The 18,388-nt window shown below is 34.8% G+C and overlaps 1 protein-coding gene across 1 annotated transcript; it reads left to right on the top strand.

The window, feature by feature from the left end:
- The first annotated feature begins 2,676 nt into the window (after positions 1–2,676).
- On the top strand, positions 2,677–9,379 carry LOC127876387 (acetylcholine receptor subunit alpha-type unc-63-like). Its single transcript, XM_052421573.1, has 7 exons — positions 2,677–3,150; positions 3,710–3,820; positions 5,797–5,841; positions 6,057–6,166; positions 6,494–6,674; positions 7,726–8,502; positions 8,848–9,379. The coding sequence occupies exons 1-7, from the start codon at positions 3,025–3,027 to the stop codon at positions 9,010–9,012; spliced, it is 1,515 nt and encodes a 504-aa protein (XP_052277533.1). The 5' UTR covers positions 2,677–3,024; the 3' UTR covers positions 9,013–9,379.
- The last annotated feature ends 9,009 nt before the right edge of the window (positions 9,380–18,388 follow it).

Raw genomic sequence — 18,388 nt, forward strand, 5'->3', positions numbered from 1 at the left:
GTAATAGCCAATATGGCGGCGCCCATAATATCGATTCTGGGATTGTCTATATCAATGGATCTAAACTGCTGCGAACAATGCGTTACGATAAGATTAATCAAAGAAACATCAAGGGAATCATAAACAGACGAGGCGATGTCTTGTCATCACAAATTAACTAAAATATGTGTTTGCTAACTATTTATGCATGGTCAGTAGATCTTTGGTAATTATTTTATATGGCACATAATCACCAAGCCGTTTAGGACGTAAGAACAAAGAATAAAATAACATTGAACAAATAAACATTATTCATAATTTACCTACCAAAGTTGATTGCTGCCTCTACCAAACATCAAAAGACTGGTTTTAAATGAAACGTGATGCATTAATAAGTATTATTAAATGCATTGATGTACTTAACAGTAAAACATTTAATGATTTGTTATTGAAGTTTTGAGACCCTATTTATTTGTCTTCAGTCTACGAATGTAGTGGTGAATATGAAACGCCAGGGTTTTCAAACTTTACAAAACATGTGTTATTTGTGTGTTGTTGTTTTTTCAAAGTACGAACACATTCATAGTTTTGTGAGTTCATTTAATTAACAGAATGAGCTGTTAACAAAATTACACATTTTACCTCGTTGATGTTCTGAAAACGTATTAATCCATGTCAAGATTATCCTAATTAATAATGTTATAATTTCTTGGTGACTTGTCTCATGAAATGAACCAACTTATCACAGTCTTTTAAACATGTGTCCTCTTTACCTAGTTACATTCATCTGGAAACGATTTAAAGTTAAGTGCTTAAAATGCTCTAAATGGTATGACTGTATTAAGGGAAACATGAAGGAACACTGATAAATGGAATTATAATTGTGTCGCGTTCTAAGAAAACTGGGCTCAATGCATGTGCGTAAAGTGTCCGTCCCAGATTAGCCTGTGCAGTCCGCTCAGGCTAAATCATGGACGACACTTTCCGCTTTTATGGTATTTTTAGTTTTAAGGAAGTACCCTCCTTACCGAAAATCAAGTTTAGGCGGAAAGTGTCGTCCCTGATTCGCCTGTGCGGACTGCATAGGCTAATCAGGGACGACACTTTACGAACATGTATTATGCCCAGTTTTATCAGAACAAGACACATATTCTGAAGCACAGGCTTCTTATTTATAGCATGTAATTTGTAAACGGTCGAAATAAATATAAAATCCTATCATATTCGTTATCAAGGGTTTCTTTATGTCCTACTGAAAAAAAAACTTTACGTAAACTAGTGATTTTAAAACAATATAAAAGTAGCACTTGATAAATATAACTTACGAGATGCATACTTAATTGTTTTGTTTAAAATGGCTTCCCGTAGATCTTGTCAAATCTTATGGTTTATTTTCCACTATTTAACGGACACCGATGCTATTTTTTTCTCCGGGAAATAATTTCTTATATGATGCTTTCGACACGTCTTATTTCAATTGTCAATTCGGTATCTGCCGAATCATACTGATCAGCACGCCAGATAAATGGGTCTTAAATTTGTCCGAGGCGGTCGATTATCACAAAAATAATCTGTTATTGACTTAATATATACTTTTTGTTTTTTTAATATTTGTTGCTGTGTAACAACATGAAAGTGGAGTCTGGTGGAACGTTATCCAATCTTAAATAGATATTTCGTAATGCTGAAACATAATCACTATTTGATCACAGTTAAAAAGTAGTTCTTCATTGCAAAATAGCTTCCAGTTATTTTGCAATTATATTAAAACCTTTATATGACACTATGTGTACCCCTTTTCGCCAATTCCATGCCTTATTTATGCATTTAAACTATAAAGCCAACGTTATTTAAATACTAATCAAACCATTTTTTTGGTTTAGGTACCACAGTTTACCAAATACCTGACAATTTGACAGTGAAGCTAATTGATATTCATCACAATTTACTCAAACTTTACACTGAATGAAAACAAGCCCAGAATCCGTTTTTATATACGATAATAAACCGAAGCACGAATTAATGTTATATCTTGTTACCTTGCATCTTAAATGGATAACAATTAATGCGTGACAGATGCTTCAGCTATATCGTGTGTTTATTTATAGTGTGGACAGCTATCTTTTTATGTCAACATACAAATCAATTAAGGAATGATCGAAATATCTCCTTGTTTGATTTGGGATTTTATTATAAAACGATCTCGCACAATAAATTGTTACTTCATGCACTCATTTGTAAAGAACATTGAAATTATAAATTGCATTTTGCTTAATGTTAAAGACCCATCAAAACAACTGCATGTATTTCAGAAAACTTAAATAACCGTTTATGGTATAGTCCCTATGTATTGCAATATAAAATAAAATGCACTCAAATAATAACACATATATTTATGTAAATGAAAGTAAATCAAATAACCGATCGATTGTAGATAGATCGATTATTGAAAGGCGTTTAATAAGGTTTCAAGGAATGTCACCAATATTGATTCACCTTACAAAACATGTTGCTTACTACAAAGTATGTTTCCCCGCGAAAGTATGTTATTGCTTTTGTACAAAGATAGATGAATGCGTGTATTAGTTGCATGCTTCTTTCCCAGGTAACTATACATACAAGCGAATTTCAGTACGTCTGTATGAATAAATAGTCGCTCTTGAAGGTTAAGTAACATCTAACAAAGACGTTTAAATATCCCGGTTGAGTACATACCAAACGGATTTACCCACATTACGTTATCAAAGTGGTTAATGTGCGTGCGATTAACGTGTGTTAGGAAGCTCTGGCAGAAACAACGTTTTCAAAATATGAGATTTTCGTTGCGAATTACGGAGCAAAACAACTGCCTGAATAATCCGATGATTTAATGGTATTCAGGTTATAAAAAGCATCTGTTCGTTTACATAATAACATGCATTCACGCTCGGCAATGTTGCACAATATGCAATATTGAATGGTTAATTAACATGTGAATTTATCAAAGGATCATTAAATATTTTACATATTTCTATTCAGAAAACATACGAGTTTTCTTACACAACAATGTTGGACGTTCATGCCCTATCTGTTTGGACAGTGCTGAGTTTCGGTCTGGCTACTGCAGGAATATTCGACGCGTTGCCGAACACCCGGCCCAAGGAGCAGTTGCTACATCACTTCCTGTTACAAGTACATACATTGTTTATTTGATTGTTTAGATTAAAATGATATATATAATAAGTATATATATATAACATTATGCTGATTTATATTTGTGAACATTATGCAAATCGTAAATAAGCATGAGCTGACATTTAATTTACGGCTATGGCTGCAAAGTCGTATTGAATTTGCTTTATAAATCTTTGATTTGATGTAAAATCGATATTCTATACATAATTTATTTTTCTTAAAAATGTGCATCTTCGATACATATTTTGTTAACATCATTGAGAATATTAACTAAACGATCATCGCCCGTGTATGACTAAATAATTCATGCTTATATCAGAAATGTATTTAAATCTCGGGCCATTTGATATGCTATACACAACAATGTGTAACATACTCATAGCGGCTGATGTTACACAAACATATGTGTCCGCATTACCAATCTACTGGAACAAGGTATATAATTTCACATTTGTTTTACAAGCGACTAAAACAGTTGTTTAAGTTATTTTATTTAATGTTGTATTCATGAATATGTCGCAATCACATGAGACTGGTACTATTTATCTTTTACGAGGAAAACTCGTACAACAAGGAGATTATGCCCGCCGGTAGCACGATAAATGGCACGGCCGACAGCAAATTGACGGTGAAGCTGGGAATGCGACTGTCACAGCTGCTGGATGTGGTAGGTCACATGCCTTATCAAGCTCGTGTTTTGATTTCGAATGGCAACATATGTCAAAATAAACGCAACAGAGTTTAATATTACATTTTCGGACAAAAATACAGATTTTGATTACAACATGGTTTTCGTTTGTTGAGTTGTTTCCAGATTCAAATGATATCATAGCATGTGTAAAACTGGGTTTTTGTTTTAATATAGTTATCAGAAATATGTGTTACTATAGCTTTTCCAAAAGGACTAAATAGAAGAAACACACTGCACACGTATCGTTCTAATTTCATGCCTTGTGAATATTTACGGCAAGAATACCTGAACAGAATATATAAGGAACTGATAATTAGAAAAACAGGCACACAAGCATTGAGAACTAGCCCATCGCATTCCATAACTCATTTACTATATATCGCCTTGAAATTGATGTATAATGACTGATAATGATTGTTTCATCTATCTTACGTGATTTCTCTAATAGGTAGAATATCAGATGATATGAACATAAGCACAGTTTGGCAGTTTCCAACGATAATTCTTCAACATACGCTTTGATATTATGGTGTAACCTAGTACATTTAACTTAAAAATAATAAAGAGGACAAATTTAATGCCTGCACCGTAGCATACACAAATTAGAACTCAGCCTCCTTGCGTAACCAATGACAATGTAAATAGTGTATTTTTGCTTCAATTCTTGCGGTCTATATATTGAAGTGCCTTCAAGGGGAAAAATAAGACATTGCTTATTTTCACGACATATATAGAGTTACCTGGAGAATTACATACTTTTCTTAGCATTTTAACATCTACTTCCGCTATACCTTACAATAGACATTTGCCAGCTGTCAAAGTATCCGATACGCCCGCGATCAACTTATCGTTGATCGACTTCCGACTTTTGTTATAGTCGGTATTTAAATTTAATTGATATTCAAATATAATTTCTGATTATTTGTAGCTCGGCAACCGTCTTCTTAATCTTACATTGTACAAAATAATTTATCGTTACCATAAATATGAAAAACATGAACGGGTGTGTTTCGTTACAGAAATGAAGTCACAAGAAATACGTCACAATTTGCGCAAACAATTAACTGAAAAAACTACAGGAGAGTTTATTCTATCATACTTTTTATTGAAGAAACAAAATATGATCAATTTTTTAAAGATAGAATAGGACAGAACTTGGCCGTAATCGTATAATCGGCCCTGACCACAAAATGGCCCCCGGTCATGAACTATCACAAAAGGCTTTGACAGCAGCGTTTGATCATTACAAATGGTCTTCTGGTAGAGTGAATCTTGTATACAATGATTATTCTAATCAAAATTACGTTTAACATCGTATAATATTTGGAAAATTGTAACGGTCATTGACGGGCAATATACTTATGTCCTACATTCGTAACAAATTTTTGACAAATACACATTGTATGTACATTGGAATATCACATATGCAAATACCTTCAAACTAAACATGTACGCTTGTATTTCGTTACATCTACATTTATTGCGTTTGTCGTCTCATAACTAAGCCTCAAATGTTAATATATATTCAATATTTTGGGTGTAACTATCGATGTATTTGTACTTGATTTTTCTCTGACCATTTACCCTTCCGAACTGAACAAACACAAACAATAATTCATACAATAATACAAAACAGAAGAATATGTACTAGACATAACATAAGTCTATGTTTATTGTCTCTACCTTGCATTCAACCAATTTTACATATAGTAAATTATATTAATCGATACACTAATAAATGAAAGCAACATTGATTACAAGCGTTTGATATAAAAACACGAAATAATCTTTAGTGACGAGCTTGTAGCACATGTTATTCAGTACCCATCCATTTACTATTTACTGACATCAATATGTGTAGTTAATATCACGCAGCGTTCTGCATGCCATGAACTTCTATTACTGTTTGTTTTAACGTACATATATTAAATGCTATCTTTTTTGTATTTCAGTCAGAAAAGTATCAGATTCTGACCTCGAACCTTTGGCTCCGACACGTATGTTGTAAATGAATTGTTCTTTGATACTTGTGGTTACACATGACACCTTTACGCTAGTATTTGTCCAGTTAATATTTCATCGGTAAATGCATTTTTACGCGGCGTGTTGCCATACATACCACGTTGTTCCAAAGATAAATGCCCCACGAATTCCACGATATTCTGAAACACAAAACCCGTTCCCTATAACAATAATTCTGTTATATTTACAGGAATGGGTTGATAACAGACTTCGGTGGGATCCCAACAAATATGGTGGAATTCAGATGACATTTATTCCATCTGGAGAATTATGGAGGCCTGACATAGTGCTGTATAACAAGTAAGTTTTCAAACAAAAATATAAACATATTGAGTAAAAAACGTAAATATTAACTTTTTAATAACAGTTCTATAAAATGCGAATATTCTGTTCATTTATCACTACGTATACTATTCTCCTTATTTATTATAATGCATGTACTTGTTCGTATCAAAAACAAGGTGTTGGTGAACAAGGAAGATAAAACATGTTTTCAATGGTGGTTCTGAAATTAATAAACAAAAGCCCTTTGGGGCGTTCTTATTAGTTTGGTTTCATTAATATATTTGCGTTAAGTCGCCTTTAAAATATCTCCATTCATCTTACCCTAGTTGTGGATTTGTTTAGTGCCGATGGTGAATTCCATGTGACCCTGCTTACAAATGCAAAGGTCTACAACACCGGTCTGATTGTTTGGGAGCCACCAGCCATATACAAAGCTTACTGTCCAATTAACGTCGAGTACTTCCCTTTTGATCAGCAAGAATGCTTCATGAAGTTCAGTAGCTGGACATACGATGGACGCCAGGTGACGAATAGCTCCCTGAAGTGCGATTGTTTTGTTGGTTAACGAAATGTTAACACATAACTTCGGATGTTTTGTGATCAAATGCCCCATGTTTGTCGCCCGCAATTGTAAGAGGGTATAATGGCTACAGGTTATTTGTCTGTCCGATGTCGTCGCCGTCGGAATTATTCTCCTGGGCTTATTTTGAAAAGCAAAACGCAACTTCAAACACACACATTTTAAGTTAGGTAGATCTCACTGAGTTAATCTGCAGTGCGTAAGAACCATGCTTTTCGCTCCCTTAAATTTACATTTACTGTTCCTTGTTTATTGTTGTTTATACGTTATATCCGGAGTATATGTTGAAAATTAATATAGCTATCAAAGTGAAATTTATTCAGTTTATAGATCTTATTACGAACGTGTGGCTATATGCATTGTTCCTATTTTTTTAGTTATTACCAAGTTTTTATTTGGGTTTTTCCTTTTCTTAAAAGTTGTCTTTAGATTATCTTCAAAACTAAAAAAAAAGGTGTCAACATGATTTTTTTTAAATATAAATTATGTCTGAAGCATAAATTGTAATATAAAAGAGGGTTCAACTTAAAACTGAATATGTTGTTAGATCTCCTTAAAGGGCTGTGCTGTGCGCATGAATTAAAACTCTTACTACCTCATGTTATGAGTTATTTCCCTTCGTTTAAACTGAATACGTTATCACACGCAAACTTAAAACAAATCTAGGTCTTATTACGAAAATGTGCAGCTTACGAGACTTATAATTCTTGCTTCAAATAATTTAAAAATTATTGTCCTTGTGGAATATTAATTAATTACAATGTTGTATGGGGCATTCTTTGGAAAAAATAATATGCAGATCGATCTCAATTATGGGGAATGCTATGCAAAAGAACCATTACGCTTACTGTCATCACTGTATACATATTTCACCCGTGAAATGCCGTGACTGAAATTTAACCAGACCATATCTCGATGCTGATCAAGAATGGTTTATTTAATATTCAATTTAGTGCGCCATCATTCGTTGACCATCAATGTGATCTTATTACAGATCGACCTCCAACATGTGAGTGGACCTGGTGTATGGGAACACGATCAGATGGTGATTCCGAAAGGCGTGGATCTGTGTGACTACTACCAGAACGTGGAATGGGACATCATCAATGTGACCGCCAGACGCAAGGAGAAGTTCTACCCTTGCTGTCCGGAACCGTATCCCGACATTACCTTCAACATTACCATTCGGCGACGAACTCTGTTCTACACCATCAACCTCATCATGCCATGCGTCGCCATCTCCTGTCTCACCGTGCTTGTGTTTTATTTACCCAGTGCATCCGGCGAAAAGATCGTGTTGGCTATCTCAATCCTACTGGCCCTGACGGTGTTCTTTTTGCTGTTGTCCGACATCAATCCACCGACATCCATCGTAATACCATTGTTAGGCAAGTATCTGCTCTTCACTATGATCGTCGTGACGCTGTCTATATTCCTGACAGTTATAACACTTAACATTCATTTCCGTTCCCCGGCCACTCATAAGATGGACCCATGGATTAAATGGCTGTTTATTGACACAATACCGAAGATCATTTGCATGTCAAGGCCAGCAAAACCAAAGAATGAATATAACATAATGGAGATGAAGCAGACGCCTGAATGTCTTCGACAGTTCCCGGATGTTGACAGCGACGGGACACGCTTTGGGAATGTAAGGAACAGATCTAAGTACATTTCAATGGACAGGTATCCCCAAGAGATCAAGGAATCTCTGAAGGCGGTACACTTTATTGCTGACCGTCTGAACCACCACGAAGCAGAAATAGCAGTAAGTTCAGTTAGTGATTTGATATAACTTAGTTTCTGATGACAATAGTTTGCACTAATTCGTTGCAATTTTTAAATGATAATGATCGTGCAAATTTCGGTATCTGTGTTTAATGCTTTTTCTTGCAAACTTCCTTTTCACTAGACGCTTAGGGATCAAGCAAATATCACGCGCCACGATACGTTCGTTCTTATTGAATGAGTTAATTTGACGTGATAGATATATTCTTTTAAAGTACTGGATTTTACAATAAAATAATATGTTTGTGTCGTTTGATTGATAATTATAAATCGCATATTCTTTAAAGAACGTTTTGGTGATGTAAAGATATTTCTTGTGTTTCAGGAAGATCGCGACTGGAACTACGTTGCTATGGTAATGGACCGGATCTTCCTGATTTTCTTTGGCACAGCGTGCGTCTGCGGCACTCTTAGTATATTTCTTCTGCAGCCGTCACTCTATGACTCAAGTCCCGCTTTAACTAAGTCCAATTTTAATTGTACAAAATAGTTTATAGGTAATGTGTTACGAACATGTTTTCTTTCTGTTTTATATGAGTTAGAATGTACTCTGTAACAAGATGCAACTGTATATAGAATTTTATTTTTAAATTAGACTTTTTCATGGATATGCATCTCATTCGTTGCAAACCAAACATATACATCTCGTCTAATTAACCGATTATGTTGTAAGATGTTTATAAAGGATCAAACCTTTTTTTTGAATATTACTTCTTTCTTTTATGATAAAATATGACATTTCTGAAGTGAAATAACAGCAGTGAAAATAAACAAATTGTTATTTTCATCGATAAAAATAACACATTTTCGGAATTCCTTTTTCTATTTTTAGATTATCATATTAAGACGTACTTCCCTTCTTTATATCCTTGTTTATATTTTTTCTATGATCACGAGTAAAATAAAATCGATAGTCCACCGAATCCAACAAATTTTCTTTAAATTTTATGCTCATTTTACTGTTGTAAAGAGTTTAACTGAAGAATTTCCCTGGAATAATGACTCAACAAAATGATGTCATTTCGTCATCAAAATGACGTCATTTCAATGTATTGAGGCACGCCACGGGAGAGTGGGTCACTTTTCAGCGAAAGGGAAATTATAATAAATTTATTTTCTTGACAAAAGGGGCGTAAAAGAAACAGAAAATGTGTTCATGTCAGTGTAAAATCGTTTATTATTTCACTCGTGATCATAGAAAAATAATAGTTTCTATGATCACTCTTGAAATAACAAACGATCTTACACTGACATTTACAAATATCCTCTATATAATATACACTGATTTTTTGTCACATATTCATCATAACTTGTTTCTTATTTAAATACGGACGTTTCGTTGTATAAAGCAATTTACATTTGTATCTAGGCATTTAAGCCATTGCAAATATGTTTAATCATATCCAATACTCGTCCTGAATCTGAAATGCATTTTTGTGTTTGATTAATTTTACTCGTAAAACAATTTAACCCATTTATGCCTAGTGGACTCTCCCATCCTTCTAAATTGGATCAATTTATTTCCAAAATAAGGGATGTCGAGTATATTTAGTTCTATATTTATAATATTTCTTACAGAAATTAATTTAAACAAACAGCGCAGACCCTGATGAGACGCCGCATGATGCGGCGTCTTATCTGGGTCTACGCTGTTTGCCAATGTCTTTTTTTCTAGACGCTAGGCATTAATGGATTAACTACTATTTCAAAAAGTGATCTTTAATCTGGACAGTATCGGTAGTTTCAATGGGTTCATTCTTTTTTAAAGTGTTCCCGAAAAGATATTTTAAGAGTATTTGAAACGGATCGTCAAGGATACAGGATTTACATGTTGATAAATGAATTCAAGGTTACGTCTTAACGTGATACAAATGTCACACTAAACCAGTTTAAAATCTGGAAAAGCATGAATTAAGATGCAATTATATCGGCAGATTTTCCACCCATCATGAAAACCAACAAAAAACCTGAACATAGATAAAATTTTGAAAACATGGTTATCAATGGATATGCCTTCATCTGCACCGTAGTCATTTGGAACAGTTAATCTAAATCTGTACAGAGAAAAGGATCGTTTCAGAGCAAAATAATCCATATGCTAACCAATATTTGTTTTGTAACATACAGTATGAATACTAACAATTTACAACATTATTTATGAGTGTGAGATATATTAAAGTGTAATGGCATCGGCATTTAAAACATACAACGGCATATGGAATTATATACATGGAGTATTTGTAATTTCATTTCCCCCCTTGTGTTGTATGAATATGACCCAGTATATAGAGAATAACAGGTTACTGCCTGATCTTTTTGTAATATATAAGGCAAGGCTTAGAATAATATAACGGCGAGGCTTGCCGAGCCGTTATTTTATTCGTGCCGAGCCTGATATATTATAAAAAGATCAGGCAGTAACCTGTTTTCTGTTTATCATACATCTACGACCCCGATTTTAAAGAAATAATGAAAAAAATCGCTAAAAATCTGCAGTTTTAGCGGGAAATAATATGACTTGTCGTTTGACCTGTTAATAATGACGTCATGAGCACGCGCACTTAATACATGTATTTGTAAAAAAAAAAATTTTTTGCTGTTTGTTTTGCATTTTGTGTTTAAAATATATTACATCTTGGTATCAAATTGTTTGTTTTGTTTAATCTGATTCGATTTTACTAAAAGTGATTACTTTATAGTTGATTCCGAGTAATATGACTATCCTCCACACATGACTGATATAAGAACTTCCTGTTGACCATGATATAAAAAAATATATCAGGCAACGTTATATCAGGCAGATATCAATGCGGTGGTATGATAAATTATTACCATTACAATTATCATTACAATGTATTTCAGTTTCACGAACAGGCTGTATTCTGATTTAATGATCCGATCATGCGAATTAACTGTTTTTTATTTCCCGATGAACCCATCCCGGTGGCACATTTGAACGCAAATAGTCATGACAGTAAGACTTGTTCGTTAACAGGTTAACAACTGACAGCGATTGTATACTCAGTTTAACCAGCGTAAAACCACATACCGGGTGATAAAAGTACGTAATTTGTTGGTATCTTGTCGGTAAACATGTGTATAAAATTTGTTTAAAGGCTCTATAAAGGTGAAGATCCGTAATTATTTACCGATTTTTAAATATTATTTTCATATTTTATTTCTAAAGGTTATCAAAAAACAATATATATATGCTATTGGACATTACAATTAAAAATTAGCAATACAACTTGTCTTGATCTCAAAATAAAGTGTCCTCCAAGTCAATTGTGTTTACAAACAATCCGTTTATTTACATCGCTGTTTACTCGGGAAAACGAAAGTGAAAGTGACTCAGGTCACCAAAAATATATCGATGATTTTTAACGTTTTCCGGTATTACTCACAAAGTAGGTCTCTTCTAAATGGTTAAAACGTTTGTAGTGAACTAATAAGTTTCTTTCTGCTGGTAAAAAATTGTTTAAAATAGAATTAAAATTGAATTTTCTTTCGGCTATTTAAGCATATGTCACTGCTCTGAGGATACACATCACTTTAGTTGAAATATGTAAACATTTTTCCAATTATGAAACGGGTATATCTTCCATAATTCTTGGCAACGTTGTACCTAAGCTGTATTATTAGCAGTTTTTATGCAAGAGTAACTGAAATCCGGTAAAAATATGACCAGTTGATATGCATAATAATTGGACTTGTCACATTTATAGAGCCTTTAAATATTCCTTAGACAATAACACACGGCAAAGCTGGGCCGGGCGTCTATAATCGGCCCGCTGCCGACATAACGGCCCGACACTTTCCGCTTTAAGGGTATTTTTGGTTTAAAGGAAGTCCCTTTTCACCGAAAATCTAGTTTAAGCGGAAAGTGTCGTCCCTGATTAGCCTGTGCGGACTGCACAGGCTAACCTGGGACGACACTTAACGCACATGCATTTTGCCCAGTTTTCTCAGAACACGACACATATAATAGCCGTTGGTAAAATCAGATAAATTTGAAGATTTTGCTTAAAACATAAACATGGAATAACGTTTTGTTACTATGGTAAATGAGTAAGTTATAAAATACAAGAATTGACTATGAACATACATTAAAAAGGGCAAGCATTCCATTTGTGTGCAGTGTACACAGCATATAAATGCGCTGAAAACCCGTGCACGAAATTGGATATTCCATCGCCATTGTCTTGTCTTTACAAAAACAATACAAATACAAGTACACTTATATAGCGCAAACATTATTTGTCAATATTCAATTGCGCTTTACAAATTTATATTACTTAAAAACTTTGAGTCGTAGAAAACGCAAAACAAATGCGTTTTGAAGTTAAGTTTTAAACTGAAATTCGCTCGAAGTGCATTTTTTGTCTTTTGGCAGAGCATTCCACCACTTAGGTCAAGTAATTGCTATTGATCTATCCGCCATCTTTGTTCGAGTCCTTGAGATGTCAAAGTTATTATCATCAATTGATTTAAGTCTAAGATCTTTAATAGACGTTGGATTGAAAATAACACCCCTGTTTGCATTCTTCAAATTCAGATATGTTATATGCTGCTGCATGGAGGTTTCAATACCTTCCACATCTCGGAACTAAACTTGTTTGGCACTTTTGAATGAAATCGTCTTGCTGTTTTCGATGGCCATTGTGTTTGAAATCGAAAGCGTCATTCGGAACTTCGCGCCAAATATAAGTCTTTACAAAATGCATTTCGGGAATTTTTAGTTTTCGGTTATTTTTTAGTTTTCCGGTTGTTAAATTGCACAATGCGCAATTTGTTAACTCACATTGAAGGCTACTAAACCTAAATAAACGCAAACTGAACAATGTTTAAACATACTGATGGGTAAATTTAACCAGCGTGTATACAATCGGGTGCTGACGTCAATATTTTGGGCGAAACGTATTGACTTTGTTATTCAGTCGTCATTAGCGAAATACCGTCATAGCCTTGTGCAAATGTCAATATTCGATTCTACGATCTCAAATCGAAATTGAAACTTCATTCACTAGCGCTAAATAGTCCGTTGTGGCCTTAAGAATGTTCATATGATAATTTTCGTTTTTGTTGTAATTATAGGTATTGACTGGCATTTCTTGCACGCCTTTGGCGTTATTTCAAATTAGGCGTCATTTTCCCACAGATCATACACCAAATATTAAAAGGCTTAAAATACTCATCAATTCTTAAATCGTACGTGATTCCTACGGCAATAACTTGCCACATGCATCACACAAAAAACACACCAATATAAACTTCATCTTACTTTCTGATGTATGAGATGGACGTGAACAGGTGGGTGCAATACACAAACGTATTTATGAGAGAAATGTAATTTATTTTGTATTGCTATATTATTTAAATTGTGATGCTAATTGATCCTTTTATCGACCATTTATTGTTTTATGAATACCTTTGGACCAATTGTGCGGTCTGGATCTCTTAAAAACTAGTTTCAACAATATGTTTGCATTTGGCGGTGACCTCACTTGTAATAATGTTTGTATGTGTGTTGTGTATTTGTATGTCTTGTCTAGTGCATTTATGGTTTGTCTCACTCTTCTATAGTTGGTATATTGCAATTAAAATGCGCACATTATTTAACAATTTCTATCTTCTACCCATGCAGCAGAAATTCCAAGGTGTGAATATATTATATTTTCATTGAGGTGATATAAACAATATCTTGTGTAACGTTCATAAAGATAAATCGACGAACAAATACAACATAATAATAGAATGCCCCTTTAATCTGTAGACAGCGTAGATCTATCGCTTGTAATAGATTTGGTAACTGACATTTTATGAGGATTGCTAACATCTGTTACCCATCTCAAACAAACAGACGTGAAAGCTTAACGCTGTTGTGCCAAGTAAAGTCCTCAGTTCAAATAGATTTCAACATCTCAATACATCGCCTTATGTTTTATACCTGTATTGAGCACACAACACCTCTGATATTATGTGTTGCTTTGAACGTTGAGCGCATGTTCTCCTTTGATTAGGGCGTTTCGCTTACATACGTGCGTTTTGCATAATTTAAGGGCAACCAATGAATAATGTAATATTTTGAATTGCCTGAATGTTTACTTATACACGTTTTATTTACAGAGCGTCGATTTACAAATGTTCTCAATACTTCGTTTTGATCAAAGTTTCTTTGATGTCGGTTTCAACGTGATTTGAAACAGGATGCGCTAAGTATGTACATGCAACATGAACGAGATACTGATAATTGAACTGATATCATAAAACATATATTCGTTAAGAATCAGTCAGTAACCGATTTCTGGAACCTTATAATGACAAATTATTTACTGAAGCAACTAACTGCTCATAAATATAAACAAATATTTTTATAACAGTAAGTTTTATAATGCGTATATGATTGTGTCATGCCCTTTCACACGTTGGCAAGATGCGTACGTGTTGTGCAAACTTTAAACTTACCGTTTAGTGGACGACATATTGGCTTAATCGTTTATGAACATACAGTCGAAAACCCAATGGCTCGAACTCGCCGGGAATGACAACAAAAGCTAGAGCCATCCGGAATTCGAGCCAACCGATTTCTAACATACCTCTGTTTACTAACATGAATCTGCTTTAGATTTTCATTTGCAATTGAAGAGAATTCATACCACCTAAAATGTGTAATACTTTTGCTTGGAATTAATAATAACCAAATATATACATTATATTTTTATTAAATAAATCAATATTTTAAAACAGTTAAAAATACACTCAAACAAATATCATATTCTGGTAATAAAGGTATGTTATATCATTACCTTTTTATGTAGCACACTTACGGGTTATTATAATAAACAGCACTAAGAAAAAAAACATGCATAAGCACTTAATACACATCGCTGAAATATTTAACAGAACTACGTGATTTATTTATTCGCTTGTTTGTTTTTACAGAATGCCATGATATCAGTCTGTGTTTTAGTTGGTCGCGTTAGCGACCAACTAATTAAGATGGCGTTTTGCAAGTCAGTCTGCTGTTAGCTACGCTAGGAACGATAGCCACCGCATCTGCATGTATATACTCTACTGGTACACTGCAGACAGCAGAGTGTGTATGTAATCAAAAGGGTTTAACAGCTTGTGCGATGACATTGGCCAGTCTATTGTTTATAGTAAACATCTACAAGGGAACTTTACACAGTTTAAATGCTAAATGGTTAAATGCATAATATTGATAAATGTAAACATTGGATCTTAAAAGCTCCATTAAACAAAAGAATACAATTTAAAAAAAAGTTACCCTCAACCTGGCTGGAACCACTGACTCCTGCAATAAAAGTCTATCGTTAAGACCACTCGACCATCCTTGCTCTACAATGAGAAATGTATTTGATACTTTATATGTATAAGCAATCATCGTAGTATGACAAAATATAAAGACAACAACAGAACTCTCCAAATTATTAAATCATTTAATTTTGTCAATTTACCAAAACGTGAAAAGGTCCCTTAAATGTTTTCATACTTGCAAATTGAATGAGTTCAATACACTGTAAGATCTGGCATCATGAATAACTTACAGGTTTAGTGGTTGCCTGTTAGCCTGGGGCCAGTGGATTTAAGCAAGAGAAACTCAATTTCAAAAGTTGGTTATAGTTGGGCTTACAGCAGGGTAACTAGCATTTTCAAAGCTTGAACAACTCAATCCAATTAAACATAAAATACGAATTGGCGATCATTTAGGCCTAGGAAGTAATTCCATTCCGGCTCACAACAAGACATGATGCATTAAAAGACTGTTATGTCGGCAAACGTGTTGCTCAATAATTTAAAGAAAATAGATAAAGTATTAGATACACATAACACAACATGTTCATGATTCTAGGCTTGTTATTGTTTAGCAAGGCAACCAAAAGTCTTAAGATGGTTGCCAGTGCAGCAACCAATTGCGAAAAAAGAGACATATTGTTGTTATTTTGTCAAAGTTATCTCTATAACATAAAAATGAGGATAAACAGTGCACACACATCTCGACCTGAGCTTTAAGACACACTCTTTAGAATTTGAATGGGTTGTGTTTATTTGCAACTTGCGATATAAAAAGCTATAACATAATTTTGAAAACTGAGTTGCGTCTAAGATTATGCAAAAGCGAACAACTTCAGTGCCTTCAGCGCTTTGATTTCATGAGTTGCTGTATAGATACAACGTTTTTTATCAATCAAGTTGACATTTAACCTGTTGTGAAGCGGTCGTTCCAGCCGAAACGAAACCAAAAGCCATTGTGATACTGCGAATAAGAATTAGTTACCTTGCAACGGCAAAAATTAAAACGATGGCATGCCATATCCGCACAACGATTATTGTCATACATCAAGACATACATTTGTTTACATTTTCCTAAAGAGGAAGTTAAAAAATGGTAGTCATTGTCTAGAGCCTGCAGTGTTCAATCTAGAGGTGCGCCCTTGCGCCCTGTGCCGCTTTGGCTCGGCTAGGGCGCAAATCTGAGACGTTTCCGGGCCCGCCGGGCGCACTCGCGGCCGAAAATCCAACTCCGTCAAATTCTTTGTTTCTGCTTATTTTGTTCATTTCCGCTCATTTAGCGAGTACCTTGCAGACTGCTACCCGACGTAGGTGTAGTAAACTGCTAGTGTTCATTGCGCTTAACCTAATCGATCAATAACCCGTCGGTTACTATGGTATGTTACATCCGGTACGCGCATCACATGTTTCCGCGTCAATAAACAAGAAAATGAAGAGAATTTCGGAGTATTTTGCGCCGACAGCGGCGACCAAAAAGCCGAAGACCCTAGATGAGCCCCCGCCTAACAATGATAATAGTCCTCAATCCTCAAATGAATTGAAAACTGCCCCGGAAACTTCAACTAATAGTGATAAAAAGAGAGGTTTTCAGCGGATATGGCTTACGTACGAGCGCTTTAAATTGTTGCTATCTTACGATGAAAAAGAAAACCACATGAAATGCACTTTGTGTGTATCCACGGGGAAATTAAATCCATTTGTCTCGGGGTGTTCAAATTTCCGAACGTCAACACTGGACCGTCACATGGCATCGGCTGATCGCGTGAATACGTTGACTGATAAAAAGGAGCAGTCTCGTATGAAAGCCGCCGTGAATTCATTGTATGACAAAAAGAAAAACTCTGTTATTTGTGCAATGAGAACTGTTTATTGGTTATGCAAAGAGCAAATCGCTACTGTAAAGTACAGCTCATTTCTAGACCTACTCAAGTTGCAAGGCTGTCCTGATATTGAGTCTTTGTATTCAGGAGAAAATGCCACTTACCAGTCGGGTCGGGCTGCTGAAGATTTTCAAGATGCCATTTGTCAGGTAATTGAGACTGATTAAAAGCAAAAGATAGCATCTGCCAATGTTGTATCCCTGATGTGTGATGAAAGTGATGATTTTTCAGTCCAGAAAAAGCTTGTAGTCTATGTGAGATTAATTCCAAAAGATAGTTCCTTTGAGCCATAGACGTATTTTCTTGTGTTACAATTGAAAAGGGTGATGCTGAGACTATTTACACACATTTGAAAGCTACTGCTAGTGACAAGGGTATAGATGTTAAAAAGATTATGTTTTTGGGATCCGATGGGGCATCGGTGATGACAGGCCGGATATCTGGAGTGAGTGCACGGCTTTCTAGAGATCAGCCCTTCCTAGTGAACATTCATTGCATGGCTCACAAGCCCAGAAGAAATTGAAAATAAAAGAGATTCACGCAGTGAGATGGTTTGCCTTTTACAGTGCCTTGGAAGCTGTTTTCCATACCTGGGGATCACGTGTAACCTACTTTGAGCCGGAAAAGCAGTCAGAAAGTGGTGGAGCAGCAAAGGGAATACATTCCCAGCTG

The sequence above is a fragment of the Dreissena polymorpha genome, chromosome 4 (genome assembly GCF_020536995.1).
Source record: "Dreissena polymorpha isolate Duluth1 chromosome 4, UMN_Dpol_1.0, whole genome shotgun sequence".
In the NCBI taxonomy this organism is placed as follows: domain Eukaryota; kingdom Metazoa; phylum Mollusca; class Bivalvia; order Myida; family Dreissenidae; genus Dreissena; species Dreissena polymorpha.